The 20,345-nt window shown below is 43.1% G+C and overlaps 1 protein-coding gene across 1 annotated transcript in view; it reads left to right on the forward strand.

Moving 5' to 3' along the window:
* Positions 1-5,738: 5,738 nt before the first annotated feature.
* The window catches only part of LOC124036091 (cell surface hyaluronidase-like), a 79,174-nt gene continuing 64,567 nt past the window's right edge, over positions 5,739-20,345 (forward strand). The window contains exons 1-4 of the mRNA XM_046350234.1: positions 5,739-5,943; positions 6,842-7,179; positions 7,378-7,518; positions 8,846-9,413. Coding sequence (XP_046206190.1) covers positions 6,858-7,179; positions 7,378-7,518; positions 8,846-9,413 — 1,031 coding nt within the window. The 5' untranslated portion in view covers positions 5,739-5,943; positions 6,842-6,857. The remainder of the gene's footprint in view (positions 5,944-6,841; positions 7,180-7,377; positions 7,519-8,845; positions 9,414-20,345) is intronic.

Below are 20,345 nucleotides of genomic sequence, written 5' to 3' on the forward strand. Positions count from 1 at the left end.
ATGTCACACCCTGGCCTGAACAAATAATTAAAGAAAACACAAAATACTAAGACCAAGGCGTGAGAGTCACATACACATGGTTAGCAGATGTTAATGCGAGTGTAGCGCAATGTTTGTGCTTCTAGTTCTGACAATGCAGTAAAACCAATGAGTAATCTAACCTAACAATTCCACAACTACTTCCTTATATACACACACACACACACACACAGTGTAAAGGGATAAAGAATATGTACATAAAGATGTATGAATGAGTGATGGTACAGAACGGCATAGGCAAGATGCAGTAGATGGTATCGAGTACAGTATATACATATGAGATGAGTAATGTAGGGTATGTAAACATATTAAGTGGCATTGTTTAAAGTGGCTAGTGATAAAATTTTTTTTACATCAATTTACATTATTAAAGTGGCTGGAGTTGAGTCAGTATTTTGGCAGCAGCCACTCAATGTTAGTGATGGCTGTTTAACAGTCTGATGGCCTTGAGATAGAAGCTGTTTTTCAGTCTTGGTCCCTGCTTTGATGCACTTGTACTGACCTCGCCTTCTGGATGATAGCAGGGTGAACAGGCAGTGGCTCGGGTGGTTGTTGTCCTTTGAATTTTTTGGCCTTCCTTTGACATCGGGTGATGTAGGTGTCCTGGAGACCTCACTACCCTCTGGAGAGCCTTATGGTTGTGGGCGGAGCAGTTGCCGTACCAGGCGGTGATACAGCTGCTGCTGCGCCTTCTTCACAACGCTGTCTGTGTGGGTGGACCAAATCAGTTTGTCCGTGATGTGTACGCCGAGGAACTTAACTTACTACCCTCTCCACTACTGTCTAGTTGATGTGGATAGGGGGCTGCTCCCTCTGCTCTTTCCTGAAGTCCACAATCATCTTCTTTGTTTTGTTGACGTTGAGTGTGAGGTTATTTTCCTGACACCGCATTCCGAGGGCCCTCACCTCCTCCCTGTAGGCCGTCTCGTTGTTGTTGGTAATCGAGCCTACTGTAGTGTCGTCCGCAAACTTGATGATTGGGTTGGAGGCGTGCATGGCCACGCAATCGTGGGTGAACAGGGAGTACAGGAGAGGCCTCAGAACGAACCCTTGTGGGGCCCCAGTGTCGAGGATCAGCGGGGTGGAGATGTGACCTACCCTCACCACCTGGGGGTGGCCCGTCAGGAAGTCCAGTACCAGTTGCACAGGGCGGGGTCGAGACCCAGGGTGCAAATCGGGGATATGATAAAAAGCTTATTCACAAACTAACAGGAAAACAATGCAGCCATTTGCCATTATTGAGCAGTTCAAAAATATGTTTTATTAAAAAATGTTGATAAATGCAAGAGTTACTGTGCAGTTCACCTATGGAAATCAGTCAATTGAAATACATTCATTAGACCCTAATCTATGGCTTTCACATGACTGGTAAAACTGTATGCATCTGTTGGTCACAGATACCTTTTAAGAAAAGAGAAGGAGCGTGAATCAGAACCTGTCAGTATCTGATGTGACCATTTGCCTCATGCAGCGCGACACCTCTTTCACATAGTTGATCAGGCTGTTGATTGTGTCCTGTGGAATGTTGTTGCACTTCAATGGCTGTGCAACATCCCTGGATATTGGCGCGAACTGGAACACCCTGCCGTATACATTGATCCAGAGCATCTCAAACATGCTCAATGGGTGACATGTCTGGTGGGTATTCAGGCCATGGAAGAACTGGGACGTTTACAGTTTCCAGGAATTTTGTACAGATCCTTGCGACATGGGCTGTGCATTGTCATGCTGAAACATGAGGTGATGGCGCCGGGTGAATGGCTCAGGATCTCGTCACAGTATCTCTGTGCGTTCAAACTGCCATGGATAAAAAGCAATTGTGTTTGTTGTCCGTAGCTTATGCCTGCCCATACCATAACCCCACTGCCCCAATAGGGTACTCTGTCCACAACGTTGACATAAGCAAACCGTACTATCAAGTTCTCTAAAATGACAATTGCTTATGGCAGAGAAATTAACATGAAATGATTTGGAAACCGCTTTGGTGGACATTCCTGCAGTCGGCATGCCAATTGAACACTCCCTCAAAACTTGATACATTTGTGGGTGTGTGACAAAACTGCACGTTTTAAAGTGACCTTTTATTGTCCCCAGCACAAGGTGCACCTGTGTAAGGATCATGCTGTTTAATCAGCTTCTTGATATGCCTCACCTGTCAGGGGGGGTGGATTATCTTGGCAAAGGATACATGCTCACTAAAAGAGATGTAAATACATTTGTGCCCAAAATTTGAGAGAAGTAAGTGCTTTGTGCGTATGGAACATTTCTTGGATCTTTTATTTCAGCTCATGAAACATTGGCCCATCACTTGTTGCATTTATATTTTTGTTCAGTGTAATTAGACATAGGAATCTTTTTCCTGTTTTATTTTATTTTCATAATCATTGCAGTATAAATTCCTCACCTTTTTTAGGCCGTGATGGATTTATATTCCCGAAGGAACACATTATCATCCCCATCTCATTTAATTGGACAAGTAGCCTAGTATATAGGTAGGCTATACTGTACCTATGACCGTAGCACAACCATGCTGAAACCACAATCAATTACCTTTCTACATTAATGCTTTAATTACTTCAAAAGCTGATGGTGCATAGCACACTGACTGTTTTATGTTGTGTTAAAACTACTATCCCTTTCCAGGCACATTACCAAATACTATCAGAACATCCCTTGTTTGGGTCCGCATATGATTAAATTGATTACATTACAACGCCAGGGTTGTGGGTTTGTTTCTCGGGACCATCCACATGTAAAATTTATGCACACATGATTGTAAGTTGCTTTGGATAGAAGTGTCTGCTAAATAGGATATATTATATATTATTATTGTATCTTTCTCTTGTATCAAGGTTAACACAAATGTTCCATTCTGGATATGTTCATTTGTTTTATTTTATTCAACCTTTATTTTGTAAGATTGGTGTCACACCCCCAGGTATGTTGTGTTGACACTGGGTGGCGTTGGCAACCATCTTACAAAATGAAAGTTGAATAAAATAAATAAATTAACATATCCAGGAAGGATAAGTTTGGCATTAACCTTGATGCAAGACTAAACAGCACACAATTGACAGGAACAACTTCTGGGTCATGCTGACCCAAAACAAGGGATGGGATGTTCTGATGGTATTTGGTAGTGTGCTTAGAGGGAATAGTACTGTTTATTTTTTATTTTTTGCATAGCACACTGATTGTGATAGCTGATGGTGCATGGCACACTGATTGTGATAGCTGATGGTGCATGGCACACTGATTGTGATAGCTGATGGTGCATGGCACACTGATTGTGATAGCTGATGGTGCATGGCACACTGATTGTGATAGCTGATGGTGCATGGCACACTGATTGAGATGGCTGATGGTGCATGGCACACTGATTGAGATGGCTGATGGTGCATGGCACACTGATTGTGATGGCTGATGGTGAATGGCACACTGATTGTGATGGCTGATGGTGCATGGCACACTGACTGTGATAGCTGGTGGTGCATGGCACATTGCCTGTGATAGCTGATGGTGCATGGCACACTGACAGGGGTACCTCAATGAAAGCCTATTGTAGAGTAAGTGTGCGGTAACATACCAGCAATAGTGTACATGCAAATGCAATGCATTATGATGCAGTTATAATGCGTTACAAGACTTGTCATGATTATGAATCCCTTATTATGTTTTCTAATAATATCACAAAGATCCTGACTAAATACCAGCCATTTTGAGTCAGTTGAAATGTTGATACATTGAGAGACGGCATAAGCCTTAACCTCAAGCTTGCAGGGATAATGTCTTCTGGTAAGTGTTGCCATAAGGGTCAATACAACAGACCACACCAACCTCTAGTGGTAATGCACACATTCCCTTGTAAATGAAAAAGGGGTTACTTCAGTAAAAGAAAATGCAACTGTTAATAGTTCTATCCCTCTCTAGGCCACTACCTAATACCATCAGAACACCCCATCCCTTGTTTGGGTCCGCATATAAGGGAATTGACCCAGGAGTCGTTCCTGTCAGCCATGTGCTGTTTACTTTTGCATCAAGGTGATGCCAAGCTCCTTCCTGTATATGTTTGTTTATTTATTTATTTTATTCAACCTTTATTTCATCAGATGGGTGCCACGACCTCCAGGGGCCAAATCTATGATGATCTGATATCTAAATATTTTTAAGAACACCAAAAGTATGTGGACACCTGCTCGTCAAACATCTCATTCCAAAATCATTGGCGTTAATATGGAGTTGCCCCCCCCCCCCCCTTTGCTGCTATAACAGCCTCCATTCTTCTGGCATGGGTTTCCAGTAGATGTTGGAACATTGCTGCGGGGACTTGTTTCCATTCAGCCACAAGAGCATTAGTGAGGTTTGATTTGATCAGCTCCTTGGTCTTACTGATGTTGAGTGTTTGTTGTCCTGGCACCGCACTGCTGTCTCTGACCTCCCTGTAAGCTGACTCATTGCTGTCGTGATCTAGCCTACCACCGTCTTGTCGTCAGCAAACTTGATGATGGTGTTGGAGTCATGCGCGGCCATGCAGTTGTAGGAGTACAGGACTAAACACACACCCCTGAGTGGACCCCATGTTGAGGGTCAATGCGGTAGAGATTTTTATTGCCTACCCTCACCACCTGGGCCCAATCTGTCAGGAAGTCCAGGATCAGTTTCAGAGGGAGGGGTTCAGTCGCAGGGTCCCTAGCTTGGTGATGAGCTTGGAAGAGACTACGGTGTTGAAGACTACAGCTCAGCCTATGAACAGCATTCGAACACACTGTAGTTATTTCCCCTCTTGTCCAGTTGGGAAAGGGCAATGTGAAGTGCAATTCAGATTGTCTTCTCTGGATCTGTTGGGGCGGTATGCGAATTAGCTTGAGTACATGGTATTTGGAATGATGGGTGTTGCACAGGATGTTGGTGGCACCTTTTATTGGGGAGAACGGGCTTGTGGTAATGACTGAAGCGGAATTAGTGGAATGGTTTAAAATGCATCAAACACATGGTCTCCAGGTGTTTGAAACCATTCCATTTGCGCCGTTCCAGACATTATGAGCCATTCTCCCCTCAGCAGCCTCCTGTGTGGTGTTGATGTGTGTCATGACCAGCCTTTCAAAGCGCTTCATAATTACAGATGAGTGCTACACAGTGATATTCATTTACGCAGGTTACCTTAGAGTTCTTGGGAACAGGGACAATGGTGGTCAGTATGAAACATGTTGGGATTACAGACTGGGACAAGGAGAGATCGAAAATGTATGTGAAGACACCTGCCAGCTGCTCTGTGCCTGCTTTGAGGACGCACCCTGGTATTTCGTCTGGCCAGGAGGCCTCGTTATTCTTAACCTGTTTGAAGTTTTGCTCACATCGGCCATGGAGAGCACATAAAAGGCATTTATTTACCTTGTTTGGGAGGAATGAAAATGTGTCCAATATAATCAGCGTGTCAAAAACTAATGTAGACATTAGTTATGCATTTATATAGCTTCCAAAATCTTTTTATTTTTATTATTATTATTATTTTTTTATTTTTTTTTACAATAGAGTGCCAAGATGGCTGTGCATTGGCTTCAGCGCCGGAAATCCACAAGAAGAACGAGAAGGAGATTCAGACTGCCTGGCTTGTGCCCTGTCTTCCGTTCGTGCGTCAGCAGGTGGCGGCAGTGTTAGTCAACTCAAGCTCCTCCCATGTGCTCGTGCGCTCCTTCCTCCTCACTTCCTCTCTCCAAACCGCGCCTGTGAATGGGGCTGGCGGTCTACAGCCCCGAAAGAAAACACCATGTAAAAGTATAAAAAGTACACAGAACGCAAACTATTGATTTTTCTCATTATTAGTTCCGTTAGTCCACGCGTCGGGGGCAACGCTTGCATTTCGGAAGAGAGCGTGAGTGAGCGCACAGATTAATCCCGTGCAAGGTAGGAGACCTCACATTGTTCCGATGGTACCGCAATCAGCCCCGGGTGAAGATGATAGAAGATTTCCTTTCAGTATTTAGCAAACGGTCTGTCTGTAGCCTATACAGACCGAGCGACTGCGTGAATTTTCAACAGAAGAACGTTATCATTATTGCATAGTAAAAAGAGGGCGCTTGATCCAAACTACACACTCCATGTTGTTTAAAAGTTCAGTTACTTAATGTATGGATGCAACATGTTTCTGTCATCTGTCAGTGTAAAGTACTGTTTAAAATAGATATGTGACCAAAAACCAGCACGACATCCTTCCTGCTACTCTACCATTTCACTCTATCTTGTTGCAGATGTGTATGATTAACCCAGCCAGTTACTTACTCCTTTCATATCTTGAATTTCTGATATGAGAAATGTATTAAATGTGTATGAAGTACATATGTATAGTAAGTATGTTTCTCCCATTGAAAGAACACAGTTCGATGTCCATGGCTGATGGGACTGTTGTGGACATAGATTTAGGCCTAATTATTAAATCATTGGCTAGTCAGACCATTACTACTGTTCCAGCTGGCTTTGTTTGTGTGTGAGGGGGGACATTTTCCTCTAGCACTCTAATTGGTGCCATCTGGGTTCTCTTTTTAACTTGGCTTCAGAATATAGCAATACATTGAACATCTCCTTCATAACTCTGGACAAGGGCAGCCACGGTCACATCATGGATGGACGGATTAATTATACATTTCAACTAAACTCCCCACCTGGGGAAAACAGTAAAGGCCTGCTGGATCATTGCCTGTTTCCCTGAGTTTAAGATCCCCTTATTTTTCCACTTTCACTCTTCCCTCTCTCTCCCTGCCCTCCTCTTCCCTCTCTCTCTTTTGTTCTCTCTCTCTGTCGGTAGGTAGCAGACAGATACCATGCAGATAAGTGATGGCCCCAGTTACTTCCCGGTCTTTGTGGCCCCGCCCAACGTTAACCACCGGTCGCCAGGATTCGTCCCCGGCAGGGTCGTACCTGTCCACTCCCCGCCTCCAACTAAGGCCCCACCCCTTCCCCCCCTGAAGCCCATTGGCCCACCTCCTGAGCGCCGGGCTACCTTTAGCCTATCAGAGAATGGCCACCGCCTAGAGCGTGGTCAGAGGAAGAGGAATACTTTAATATGCTTCGGTGTCTCAATGGGGACCTTCTTTTTCTCGATCATCCTCATCCACAGCCTCACCAGTGGAGACGTGTTGGATGGTAAGTGTGTTTGTGAGTATGAGGATGTGATGAGCTGATAATACTGACCTGGCTAAGTTACTTAGGCCCATTGTTCCACAGGAATGAGACTGAACTATAGTCAATGACCGATCGTATCCTGTTTTGCTCTGTCTTAGAGCTATATCTAAGTGCTGTGTCAGTGATGTTGTCTTTGATTGGTCATGTCTGTGTGTACAGGGAACTGTCCAGACCACAGCACCTCCCTGAGCAGCTGGAACCCTGGTCACAACCCAGAGAAGGCTGTGGTCGTTCAGAGGGGAGATCTGTTTCGATTGGACTCTTCTGCCACCTTATACTCCCTAACCATCCAATCAGGAGGTAGGCTAGGTCCTCTCTCTGGTCTGAATGCTGTTTCTGGCTAGCTCAGAAGTACAGCGCATTTGCAACATATTCAGAACCCTTCACTTTATCCATATTTTGAAACGTTACAGCTTTATTCTAAAATTCTTTGCAAATCCTCTCAAGCTCTGTCAGGTGGGATGGGGAGCGTCGCTGCACAGCTATTTTCAGGTCTCTCCAGAGATGTTCGATCGTGTTCAAGTCCGGGCACTGGCTGGGCCATTCGAGGACATTGAGACCGAAGCCACTCCTGCGTTGTTTTTGCTTTGTGCTTAGGGTTGTTGTCCATTTGGAAGGTGAACCTTTGCCCCAGTCTGAGGTCCTGAGTGCTCTGGAGCAGGTTTTCATCAAGGATCTCTCTATCCGTTGCTCCATTCATCTTTCCCTCAATCCTGACTAGTCTTGCAGTCTCTGCTGCTGAAAAACATCCCCACCGAATGATACTGCCACCACCTTGCTTCACTGTAGGGATGGTGCCAGGTTTCCTCCAGATGTGAAGCTTGGCATTCAGGCCAAAGAGTTGAATCTTGGTTTCATCAGACCAGAGAATCTTGTTTCTCATTTCAGGTTCCTTTTGGCAAACCCCTAGGGGCTGTCATGTGCCTTTTACTGAGGGACTTCCGTCTGGCCACTCTACCATAATGTCCTGATTGGTGGAGTGCTGCAGAGATGGTTGTCCTTCTGGAAGGTTCTCCCATCTCCACATTTATGGAGCTCTGTCAGAGTGACCATTGGGTTATTGGTCACCTCCATGACCAAGGCCCTTCTCCCCCGATTGTTCAGTTTGGCTGGGCGACCAGCTCTAGGAAGAGTGTTGTTGGTAACAAACTTGTTCCATTTAAGAATGATGAAGGCCACTGTGTTCTTGGGGACCTTCAATGCTGCAGACGTTTTTGCTACCCTTCCCCAGATCTGTGCCTCAACTCAATCCTGTCTCGGAGCTCTACGGACAATTCCTTCGACCTCGTGGCTTGGTGCGCCGCCCTATGGGACTCGCGTAAATGGCCGGATGTGATACAGCCCGGGATTGAACCCGGGTCGGTAGTGACGCCTCTAACACTGTGATGCAGTGCCTTAGACCACTGCGCCACCAGGGAGACCCGATTTTTAAAATGTAACTTAATCTATTTTGGTTGTAACGTAACAAATGTGGAAAAATGTAAGGGGTCTGAATACTTTCCGAATCCAGTGTAAATAGTCACAGCATGCAATACTGGGTTCCGAGATGAAGTTGAGGAATAAAGAACACAGCCTCTGCTGAATGGATTGTCTTCATGTTTTGTCATTTATATTTGTCTCCTCGCAGGCCGAGTGGTCTTTGCAGACAATGCTGAGGGCTCCAAAAACATCACTCTCAGAACGCGCCATGTGCTGATTGAAGACGGGGGTTCGCTGCACATCGGTGCCCCCAAATGCCGCTACCGCTCCAAGGCCACAATCGCCCTGCTGGGCCGTTCAGATGAAAAGGCAGTTGCGGAAGTACCGGAATTGGGCCGGAAGTTCATCGGGGTGCGTGGTGGTGCAACCCTGGAAATTCACGGGACAGAAAGGCTGTCGTGGACCTTCCTGACCCGCAGCGTCTCCTCCTCAGGTCTAGCCATGGGGGGCTATGCCTTCCAGCGCAACTTTAGCCGTGGCATCAACCTGCGTGTGGTGGACCAGGACACGGCCAGTGTGCTGTTCAGCGAGCGCTACGACACACACGAGTCACGCAATGACAGCCAGCGGCTCACACAGCTGCTCCGGTCGCTGCCTGCGAGGCGCATCGTCACGCTGGCCGTGGGAGACTCGGCTGTCAAGAGCCTGCTGGACGAGACCAAGAGAACCATCCAGAGCCTGCTTGGTAGTACGTACGTCCATGACCTCAAATACAGGTAACGATACAATTGTATACAAAATCAATATAACTTAATGAATTTGGTAAAGAATAGGTAGACAATGACTTGAGATGGAGTCGTAGGTGATGCAAGAGTGTCATTTTATTTGGGAGCATCAGTGTGTAGCGCGTCACAGGAAAATCCGATTGCTTTCCATCTGAAGCTGCGCCATTGTCTGGAGGGGTGTGTAACTGTTAATACTACCCATGTCCTGGGGGTGATAGAGGGTTTGTAATTCCTCTGTCCCACAAGATCAAGCCTAATCTTTCATGTCTTATAGAGGCGCACCCTTTCCTTCAATACCGTTGCCAGCAGGATCTCATTTTATCTGCCAGCAGAATATCACTCCATATTCCGTCAGGAAGTGAATGGCTGGAGGGTTAAGCATGCTTGCTTCAAGGATTTGTGCAAAATGAGCTGACTCTGTAGTTTTCGCCTTCACACAGTTCCCGAACAGGTCAAAAACACACCATCTCCCCTGAACATAGAGGGACACACATCCACATAAATAGGGACCTTTAGCAATGGAAGTGACTTGGAAACAGTACAACTTTTTTGTTGTTTTTGTGATCTGCTGTAAAACCCATTCAAATAGTCTGGTTTGGGTGTCTCACTATTTTAGGTGTAGAGCTCATAAAACATCTTAAGTTAATTTCCCCCTTATCTTTTCTTTTAATTATGGCTGCAATCCCAATACCGGGATCGATATGACAACTACCAGTGAAATTAGAGGTCGCCAAATTCAAACCACAGAAATCTCATAATTACAATTCCTAAAACATACATGTGTTTTATATAATTTTAAAGGTAATCTTGTTGTTAATCCCACCAAAGTGTCCGATTTTCAAATAGGCTTTTCAGCGAAAGCACTACCAACGATTGTTAGGTCTCCACCAAACCACAATAAGCACAGCCATTTTCCAGCGAAATATAGTTTTTGCAGAAATAAAGATAATTCAAGGTTAGTGATTCATTTTATCTTCATCAGATGACACTCATAGGACTTCATGTTATACAATACATGCATGTTTTGTTTGATAAAGTTCATATTTATATAAAGAAATCTGAATTTACATTGGCGTATTAGATTCACTAGTTCCAAAAACATCAACTGATTTTGCATAGCCACATCGTTTCAACAGAAATACTCATCATAAATGTAGATGATAATACAAGTTATACACATGGAATTATAGATATACCTCTCCTTAATGCAACCGCTGTGTCAGATTTTTAAAAAAGTTTATGGAAAAAGCAACACATGCAATAATCTGAGACGGCGCTCAGAAGAGAAGCCAAATTAGCCACCTTGTTGGAGTCAACTGAAACCAGAAAATACATGATAAATGTTTCCTTACCTTTGAACTTCATCAGAATGCAGTCCTAGGGGGGACACGTGATGCCGCGGAGCTGAGCAGACGTTGAAAAACCGAGCTCTTCAAAGTTATTCTATTTTTACCTAAATAACAACGTTGAAACAACATTCTAACATCGGCTGATAAATTGTCAAGTACTTACCTTCCCAAAGAGCCATGGACCTCCGACCGAGAGGCAAGAAGGACGACCAAAACGTCGTTGATTCCCAAGGTAACGATAACTCTACATCTAGCAAGATTAGCATTAGCCCTCATAACTCGACAGTTCCAGACTGTTGCTCTCAGCAGCCTCTTGCGAGCCTGCCGACATGCTGGCTACTCTCCTCTGGGAAATTCAGGATGGTAACAGAGGTCTTTCTCTGAAAATCGATAAGAAATCGGCTGAACTCCATTCTTCCATTGACGACCTGAAATCCTCCATGAATGATCTCCTTTTGAGAACGACGGAGGCAGAGCTGCGCATTAGCACAGTTGAAGATACCATCGCTAGACATGACCAGGTCTCGACACAACTGCAAAAGGACAATGCCTACCTCAAAAACAAAGTAGATCAGATGGAGAACCAGAGTAGACGTAGTAATATCCGTGTGGTGGGATTGAAAGAGGGCCGTGACCCTGTCCGTTTCTTCACTCAATGGATCCCGGAGGTCCTAGGCATAACCAACTTCACCAAGCCGCTGGAAATCGAACGCGCCCACAGAACATCAGCGCCGAAACCCCGGCCAGATGAGCCCCCACGAGCCGTCCTGATCAGGTTCCTCCATTTCCAAGACAGAGAGAAGATACTGCAACTCGCAACAGCCAAAGGGGACATCGCCATCGATGGGAAGAGGGTCAGCCTTTTCCCGGATATGAGCGCGGACCTCGCCAGACGCCGCAAGCAGTTCAGACCTGCCGCCAAAGCACTGAAGGAGAAGAACATCACCGGCTACCTCATCCACCCTGTGCGGATGAAAGTTCAGTACAAAGGCCGAAGCCATCTCTTCAACACACCGGGAGAAGTGCACACTTTTCTCAAAGAACTGAGCAACGTCTGAGTCTGAGCCAGGACGGTCTCTCTGGGAGATGAAATGCAGTTAGTTTGTTTTCTCTTATCCAGATTGAACTGCTGGTATCTCCTGGTCACTTTAATTGATTTGTACATTTTCAACTAACCGTATCTTCCCGGGTTGAGTTCTATTACATTTACAGGAGAGTATATTTTGGTTTAGTCCATATCTACTGGGCGAAGCAATAAGTGGGTTTAGGCCCACTGCTTTCCCCCTCATTTATGTTAATCTTTCGTAAAGAGACTCAAGCAGCCCTTACCGTGGGCAGTAAATTTTCAGCCATAAATATCTATTCACAACGTTTGTTTTCAATTTAGAGTGCTCGCAGGTTTTAGTTTACGCCAAGGTTTAGCTAGTAAGAGCAAGATGGAAAGCGAGCAGCAACGTATCTCTACAAGTGTATTCATGTTTGATTGTTGGGACTGTTGTTCTAGTCTGACAATCGGGGTGGGTGGGATTTTTATTATTTTTTTCTCCCTTCTATGTTTGTTTCCTTCCTAAAGAGACACACAGGCCACTTTTGTGCTCAAACCAAAGTTGAAACATTTCTATTCAGTTACATATTTGAAACCCAACCTATGCTTAATCCACTAAAATATGTCACATTCAACGTAAAAGGTCTTAACAGCCCGATTTAAAAGGAAAAGAGTCTATACATACCTTAAGAAATTAAAGGCTGACATTGTGTTTTTACAAGAAACACATCTTACAACCAGTGAACACAAGAAATTGAAGAGGGAATGGGTAGGACAAGTTTTTGCATCCTCTTTTAACTCTAAAGCAAGAGGAACTGCAATTTTGATAAGTAGACACATCCCCTTCTGCATCAACAACACCATCTCTGATCCCTCTGGCAGGTTTGTTTTTGTGCAGGGGCATATGTTTTCGGAGTCTTGGACCCTAGAATATTTATGCTCCTAACTTCGATGACCATATGTTTATTCAGAATGTCTTCCTTCAGGTTGCTCAAGCACCATCAGGATAGCTACTGGTTGGAGGAGATTTTAATTTTTGCTTAGATACAGTTCTTGATGGGTCTTCTGATAAACCCTCACTTCTTACCAAAGCCGGCAAGCTCACCATGTCATTCATGAAAGATCTCAATTTACTAGACATCTAGAGACAGTTGCACCCACAGGATAGGGACTACTCTTTTTATTCACACCCACACAAGACACACACGCATAGATAACTTTTTACTTTCGACACAACTGTTTCATAGAGTATCTCCCCAGATTGCTTAGTGACCATTCTCCTCTGGTATTATCAATCTCCATTCCTACCAAGGTAAATGGAGCATATAGATGTAGACTAAATTCTACACTTCTAAAGCAACCTGAATTTTGTGCATTCATCAAAGAGCAGATCAATATTTTTACTTTAACAAACGAACCCTCTGCTCCTGACAGCTTCATTCTTTCGGACACATTGAAGGCCTACCTGAGGGGACAGATTGTTTCCTATACCAAAGGGCTGAAGAAAAAACACGGTGCGGAACTGAGTGCTCTTGAATCTGAAATCTCTGAGCTAGAGAACCTACCAAAGAGGCCCGACTAAAGATCTATACAGGCTTTTGGTAAATAAAAAAACGTAAATATAATATTCTGAACACATATCAAGCTGAGAGGGCCATCACTAAATCAAAACAGCGTTATTATGAGCTTGGAGAGAAAGCTCACAAAGTATTGGCATGGCAACTGAAAGCAGAGGAAAGTAAGAGGACAATTAATGCCATAGAAACTCTCACTAAAGAGATCTTTTGACCCTACTGAAATTAATAATACTTTTAAGAAATACTATGAAGACCTCTACACTTCCCAATCAAGCGATGATCTATCAGAGATAGACTCCTTTCTCTCCCCTCTCAACCTCCCATGCCTGTCAGGGGAAGACAGCGAGCGCCTGAGTGAACACTTCTCAGTCCCTGAATTGTTGGAGGCCATTAAATCCTTACCTTCTAATAAATCTCCTGGGGCGGATGGCTTCCCTCCAGAGTTCTATAAAGAATTTAGGGAGCTGTTGGTCCCCTACCTTATGGAGGTACTTAAAAAAGCCAGAGAAGACAACTGCTTTCCAGAGTCCTTCTCTCAAGCAGTGATTACTGTAATCCACAAGAAAGGGAAAAACCCGCTAAAGTGCGCCTCCTATAGACCAATCTCTCTCCTTAACACAGATTGTAAACTGGTCACCAAGATGCTATCTAAGAGACTGGAGTCATGTCTTCCCCTGTTGGTCAACCCAGATCAGACTGGCTTCATAATTAATAGATTGTTCTCCAATAATCTCAGAAGGTTCTTTGATATAATTCACCTTGCTAACAAAAACAAAATACCTGGTGTCGCAGTCTCCCTCGACGCTGAAAAGGCCTTTGATAGGGTTGAATGGCCATACCTCTTTCGCGTCTTGGAAAAGTTCGGTTTAGGTACCGTGTTTGTAAATTTGATAAAATCACTCTACAAATCTCCTAAAGCTAGGATTGCTACCAATGGGATTACTTCCTTCTCTTTCCCTCTTTATAGGGGGAACAGACAAAGTTGCCCAATTAGCCCCCACCTCTTTGCCCTCGCCATCGAACCGTTGGCTGAGGCTATTAGAACGTGCCCTGACATACATGGCTTTGAGGTGGGCCCCCATACCCATAAATTATCACTCTTTGCGGACGACCTTATCTTATTCCTAACAAACCCAGAACACTCCCGCTCTCATTTGCAGATGTTACTACAGTGTTATAGTTATTTCTCTGGATATAAGGTCAATCTCGATAAAAGAGAAATCTTACCGTTGTCTGTCTTTGACCATCATACCATCAAGCCCAAGTTTCCTTTTAGATGGTTGCCTATGGGCTTCACATATTTGGGCATAATGGTGGATGGTAATCTGAACAACTTCTATAAACTCAATCTGGCCAGTTTGTTGCAAAAGGTGGAGGTTGACCTTTGTAAATGGATGGACTTACCTCTCACTCTACTGGGTAGAATCAATGTAATTAAAATGAATGTCCTGCCCAGGTTTCTATATCTGTTTCAATCTCTCCCTATCCCTGTTCCCGCAGCATTTTTCTTCTGATGACACTGGGGCAGATTTGTTTTACAAATGGGACAGAAAATCTATAAAAACCATCACAGACAACCCTTTATTCATACATTCTGTCCTGGCATGGTGCAAACTGCATGAGCTGTTCGGACGAGGGGGATTCCTTTCCCCTAAAACCCCTTTATGGAACAATAGATTGATCCATCCCTATGTTTTTCCAGAATAGTAACTTTAGACCATGGTCTGATAAGGGGATCACTCTTCTGAAACATTGTTACGAGGAGGGAGTTCTTATGTCTTTTGATCAGCTGAAACAGAAATATCACTTGCCTAACAGGGACTTCTTTAGCTACCTACAACTACGAAACTTTATCAGGGTGACTCTCAAGGGACAATGGAACCTACCTAAGACGTCACCTATTGAACAACTCTGCCACGCAGACCAACCACTGTTCAAGACCATTTCCCGTGTTTACAATGCTCTTATGTCAGGACTAACACTGCCTCGGCTAGATAAACCCCCGACTTAGATGGGAGAGAGATCTGGGTATTGATCTTGATGAGGACCTATGGTGTGACCTATGCAGGGATGGGGTTACATCCACATTGAACTCCAGATACAGACTGATCCAGTTTAATTTCCTCCATCAGCTCTATATCACCCCATCTAGACTGCACAGCTTCAACCCAGATATCTCCTCCCTATGTTTTCGATGTGGCTCAGATGAAGGAACATTCCTCCATTCCACTTGGCAGTGTTCAAAACTACACGGTTTCTGGCAGGGGGTATGCGATACCATATCCTCAATTCATGGGGTTGCTTTCCCTTTAGACCCGGAGGTCTGTCTACTGGGTAACTTTACTAACACCAATCTTAGGCAAAGCCATACTATAAAGCTAACAGAGATATTGCTAGCGATTGCCAAGAAATGTATTGCCTTGAAATGGAAACTGCCAGTTGCAATGTGGCTTTCGGAAGTTAATAGTTGTATCCCTTTGGAGAAAATCACTTACTGCTTGAGGAATAAGTTAAAGACATTTTACAGAATTTGGCAACCTTTTATTGACTATATGGAGCATCTCCCCCCACATCTCATTGATTGAATCTATATATAATCCTCACATAATGTTTCACAAGTAATGTATATTATGTAGCCTACGGCAGGTGATCCAATATCTCGTTATTTTTTTACATTTTTTTATTTTTTATTTTTTTATTCTTGTATGTTTGTTTATTTAATTAATTATAATTAATTTTTGTTACATTCGTCTGTTACTGACACTTTGTCCTATCATTGTCTAATATCTTTTCACTTTTGTTTTGAATGTTCTTAATTGGAAAATGCAAAAAAAAATATATATATATAAAAAGAAAAAAGAATGCAGTCCTAGGAATCCCAGGTCCACAATAAATGCTTGATTTGTTCGAAAATGTCCGTTATTTCTGTCCAATTAGCTACTTTGGTTAGCGTGTTTGGTAAATAATTAAAAAAGTCACAAAGCGCATCCACAGTAACGTGACAATGTCCAAAAGTTCCGTAACAGTCAGTAGAAACATGTCAAACAATGTACTGAATCAATCTTTTAAAATGTTGTTTAAATATATCTTGAATAACGTTCCAACCGGAGAATTAGAATGACTTCAGATGACCGGTGGAACTCAGGTGCTTCCCCTCTGAACGCGCATAGTGAATGCATGGTCAACTCGTGGCAGTGGTGACTATTTCCTGTGTCATTCGAACCCCCCTGCACATTAGTCATCATACAAAGTTCTATTGACTGTTGACATCTAGTGGAAGGCGTAGGAAGTGAAAACACATCCATATCTCGCTGTAATTTCAATGAGAGCTTTGTTGAAGATCTGCCACCCCCAGAAAAAAATCCAAACAGGAAGTGGAATTTCTCAGGTTTTTGCCTGCAATATGAGTTCTGTTATACTCAGACATAATTAATGTAATGCTTCTGCTAGGCTGGTTACTGTTTGTAATAATAATAATTTGTCAACTGGGCTATGTTCTGCGCGAGGTATGCTTTCGCCGAAAAGCATTTTATAAATATGACACTGTGGTTGGTTTAACAAGAAGTTAATCTTTAAACCTATGTAAAATAGGTTTTGTTTTCTGAATTTTTATAATGAGCAATTCTGTAATTGAATTTGGCGCTCTGGAACCTCGCTGGATGTTGTCCAGATGGGACGCTAGCGTCCCTCATACCCTAGAGAGGTTAACGGGATTTGACAACATCCGGTGAAATGATATAAAATGTAATTATTAGAAATATTTAACTTTCATACAATCACAATACACCAAATTAAAGCTTTACTTCTTGTTAATCCAGCCACCGTGTCAGAATTCAAAAAAGCTGTGCGGCGAAAGCAAACCATGCCATTATCTGAGGACAGCGCCCCATCAAACAAACACATGACAATCATATTTCAACCCGCCAGGCGCAACACTAAACTCAAAAATAACGATATAATTCATGCCTTTGAAGAGCTTCTTCTGTTGGCACTCCAATATGTCCCATAAACATCACAAATGGTTATTTTTGTTTGATAAATTCCGTCATTATATCCCCAAAATGTCCATTTATTTGGCACATTTCATCCAGAAAAACACCAGTTCCAACTCGCCTGACATGACTACACATTGTCTAATAAGTTACCTGTAAACTTTGTCCAAACATTTCAAATAACTTTCCTAATCCAACTTTAGCTATTTTTTTAACGTAAATAATCAATACAATTTAAGACTGAATAAACTGCGTTCAATAGTGGATAAAAACCAAAGTGGAGCGAGCTTTCAGGTCGTGCGCCCCATCCACAACAGTACACTTGGCTATCCACCCAGATAGGAAATGGCTACTTATTAATTACTCAAACGAAAAACATCAACCAATTTCTAAAGACTGACATCTAGTGGAAGCAATAGGAACTGCAACCAAGTGCCTTAGAAATCTAGATCCGCATAGAAAACCCATTAAACACTTTCACCTCAAAATAAAATTCCTGGATGGTTTGTTCTCAGGGTTTCGTCTGCCAAATAAGTAATGTTATACTCAGACATTATTCAAACGGTTTTAGAAATGTCAGTGTTTTCTATCCAAATCTACTAATAATATGCATATCCTAGCTTCTGGGCCCAAGTCGCAGGCAGTTTACTTTGGGCACGCTTTTCATCCGGACGTGAAAATACCACCCCTAGCCTAGAGAGGTTAATTGCTTAATTTATTATGGATATTTATTTATTTCACCTTTATTTAACCAGGTAGGCCATTTGAGAACAAGTTCCTATTTACAACTGCGACCTGGCCAAGATAAAGCAAAGCAGTGCGACAAAAACAAGTTACACACAAACAAATGTACAGTAAATAGCACAATAGAGGAAAAGAAAATGCATGTGTATGTAGAAGTGTAGGGAGGTAAGACAATAAATAGGCAGTAGAGGTGAAATAATTACAATTTAGCACTAACACTGGAGTGATAGATGTGCAGATGAGGATGTGCAAGTAGAGATACTGGGGTGCAAAAGAGCAAGAGGATAGATCACAAAATGGGGATGAGGTAGTTGGGTGTGCTATTTACAGATTGGCTGTGTACAGGTACAGTGATTGGTAAGCTGCTCTGACAGATTATGCTTTAAGTTAGAGAGGGAGATATAAGGATCCAGCTTCAGCTATTTTTTTTTTTTTTGCTGTACGTTCCAGTCATTGGCTGCAGAGAACTGGAAGGAAAGGCGGCCGAAGGAAGTGTCGACTTTGGGGGTGACCAGTGAAATATACCTGCTGGAGCGCGTGCTACGGGTGGGTGTTGCTATGGTGACCAGTGAGCTGAGATAAGGCGGGGCTTTACCGAGCAAAGACTTATAGATGACCTGGAGCCAGTGGGTTTGGCCACGAATATGTAGCGAGGGCCAGCCAATGAGAGCATACAGGACGCAGTGGTGGGTAGTGTATGGGGCTTTGGTGACAAAAATGATGGCACTGTGATATACTACATGCAGTTTTGCTGAATAGAGTGTTGGAGGCTATTTTGTAAATTACATCGCTGAATTCAAGGATTGGTAGGATAGTCAGTTTTACGAGGGTATATCAATATAATCAGCATTTGTGGAGATGAATGTTGCTTTTCTCTGCCCTGGTTGGGAAAGAAAACATCAACAACCTAGCTAGGTGTATAACTAGCTACTTAAACAATGGAAGGTGCACAATCCATGGCTACAAAGCTAGCTGGCTAGCTAGCTGCCTACTATAAGTTAGCTTAACATGCTAGAAAGTAATAGAAACAAGTGGAGAAAATAGTAACTCAATGAAATGTGTTTTATCTTCTGAATCAATTTGTTTCTACTGTCTTGAATGTAGAAATTGTATTTTTCCATCTCCCAAAATATATATGACCTCTGAGGAGAAGTTCAGTGAATCAGGTAGTCTCCACGGTGTTGCCAACTATTTTTCAAGGAAAGTAGAGGTTGGATGCTCCATTTGTCGCTAGAAGTCCACTACGACGTAGTGGTGACATCATAATGTTAATTTACGCATTCCCATTAAAAGAATAATAATAATATTTTTATGCTGTCCCCGTCTCTCAGGCCATGATCAATTCTCCAAAGCAAAACAAAATTGTGAAGGAGAACAAAAAGGAACTGATTCAATAATCAGAGTACGGTAACTTATTTTATAAAATATTTATATTATTTTTAAAATCATTTTTATGATTTATGCCTTGGTGATCTGTGGTGTCATTTGACAAGGAACCAATTTTATAAATTCACCTCACTCGCTGCTGCAGCGGGGAGAGGACCGAGAGGGGGGGGAGGGGTGCAAGTGACAGGTACACACCAGTGGAGGCTACTCAGAGGAGGAAGGACATTTCATAAAAAAACAACGAAACATTAAAGTTAACCTTTTTGGATAAAACTATTCTAAATATGTTCAATATAAAACACACTGTTTTGGAAAGAAGGCCCCAACAACACTTTGTAGGGTAGCACCAAGGTTAAGCCGGGGGACCAGCTAGTTTCCGTCTTCTGGGTACATTGGCTTCAATACAGAACCTAGAAGACTCGTGGTTGTCACCCCCTTGTCATAAATACTCTGTAAGTCTATGCAACTTCCGGACGACGTCCTCCAACCTATCAGAGTTCTTGCAGCATGAACTGACATGTTGTCCACCCAATCAAAGGATCAGAGAATGAATCTAGTACTGAATGCATAAGCTACAGCTAGCTAGCACCCCAGTGCATAACATGTGGTGAGTAGTTGACTCAAAGCGAGCGAGACAATAGTTGGAACAGTTTTGAACAAATTAATATCTTCAAAAATGAAGGAGAAGCGAGAGAGGGAGAGCTATATTTCGTTGTATTTGTTTTCTAACTTTTACAGCTAGCGAATGCAGCTTGCTAGTTTAGCCTAGTCAAACACCCGGCTCAAACAAAGAGGGATGCTATGTTGGCTAGCTGGCTATGGCTATCCAA

This window comes from Oncorhynchus gorbuscha, linkage group LG05 (assembly GCF_021184085.1).
Source record: "Oncorhynchus gorbuscha isolate QuinsamMale2020 ecotype Even-year linkage group LG05, OgorEven_v1.0, whole genome shotgun sequence".
NCBI lineage: Eukaryota > Metazoa > Chordata > Actinopteri > Salmoniformes > Salmonidae > Oncorhynchus > Oncorhynchus gorbuscha.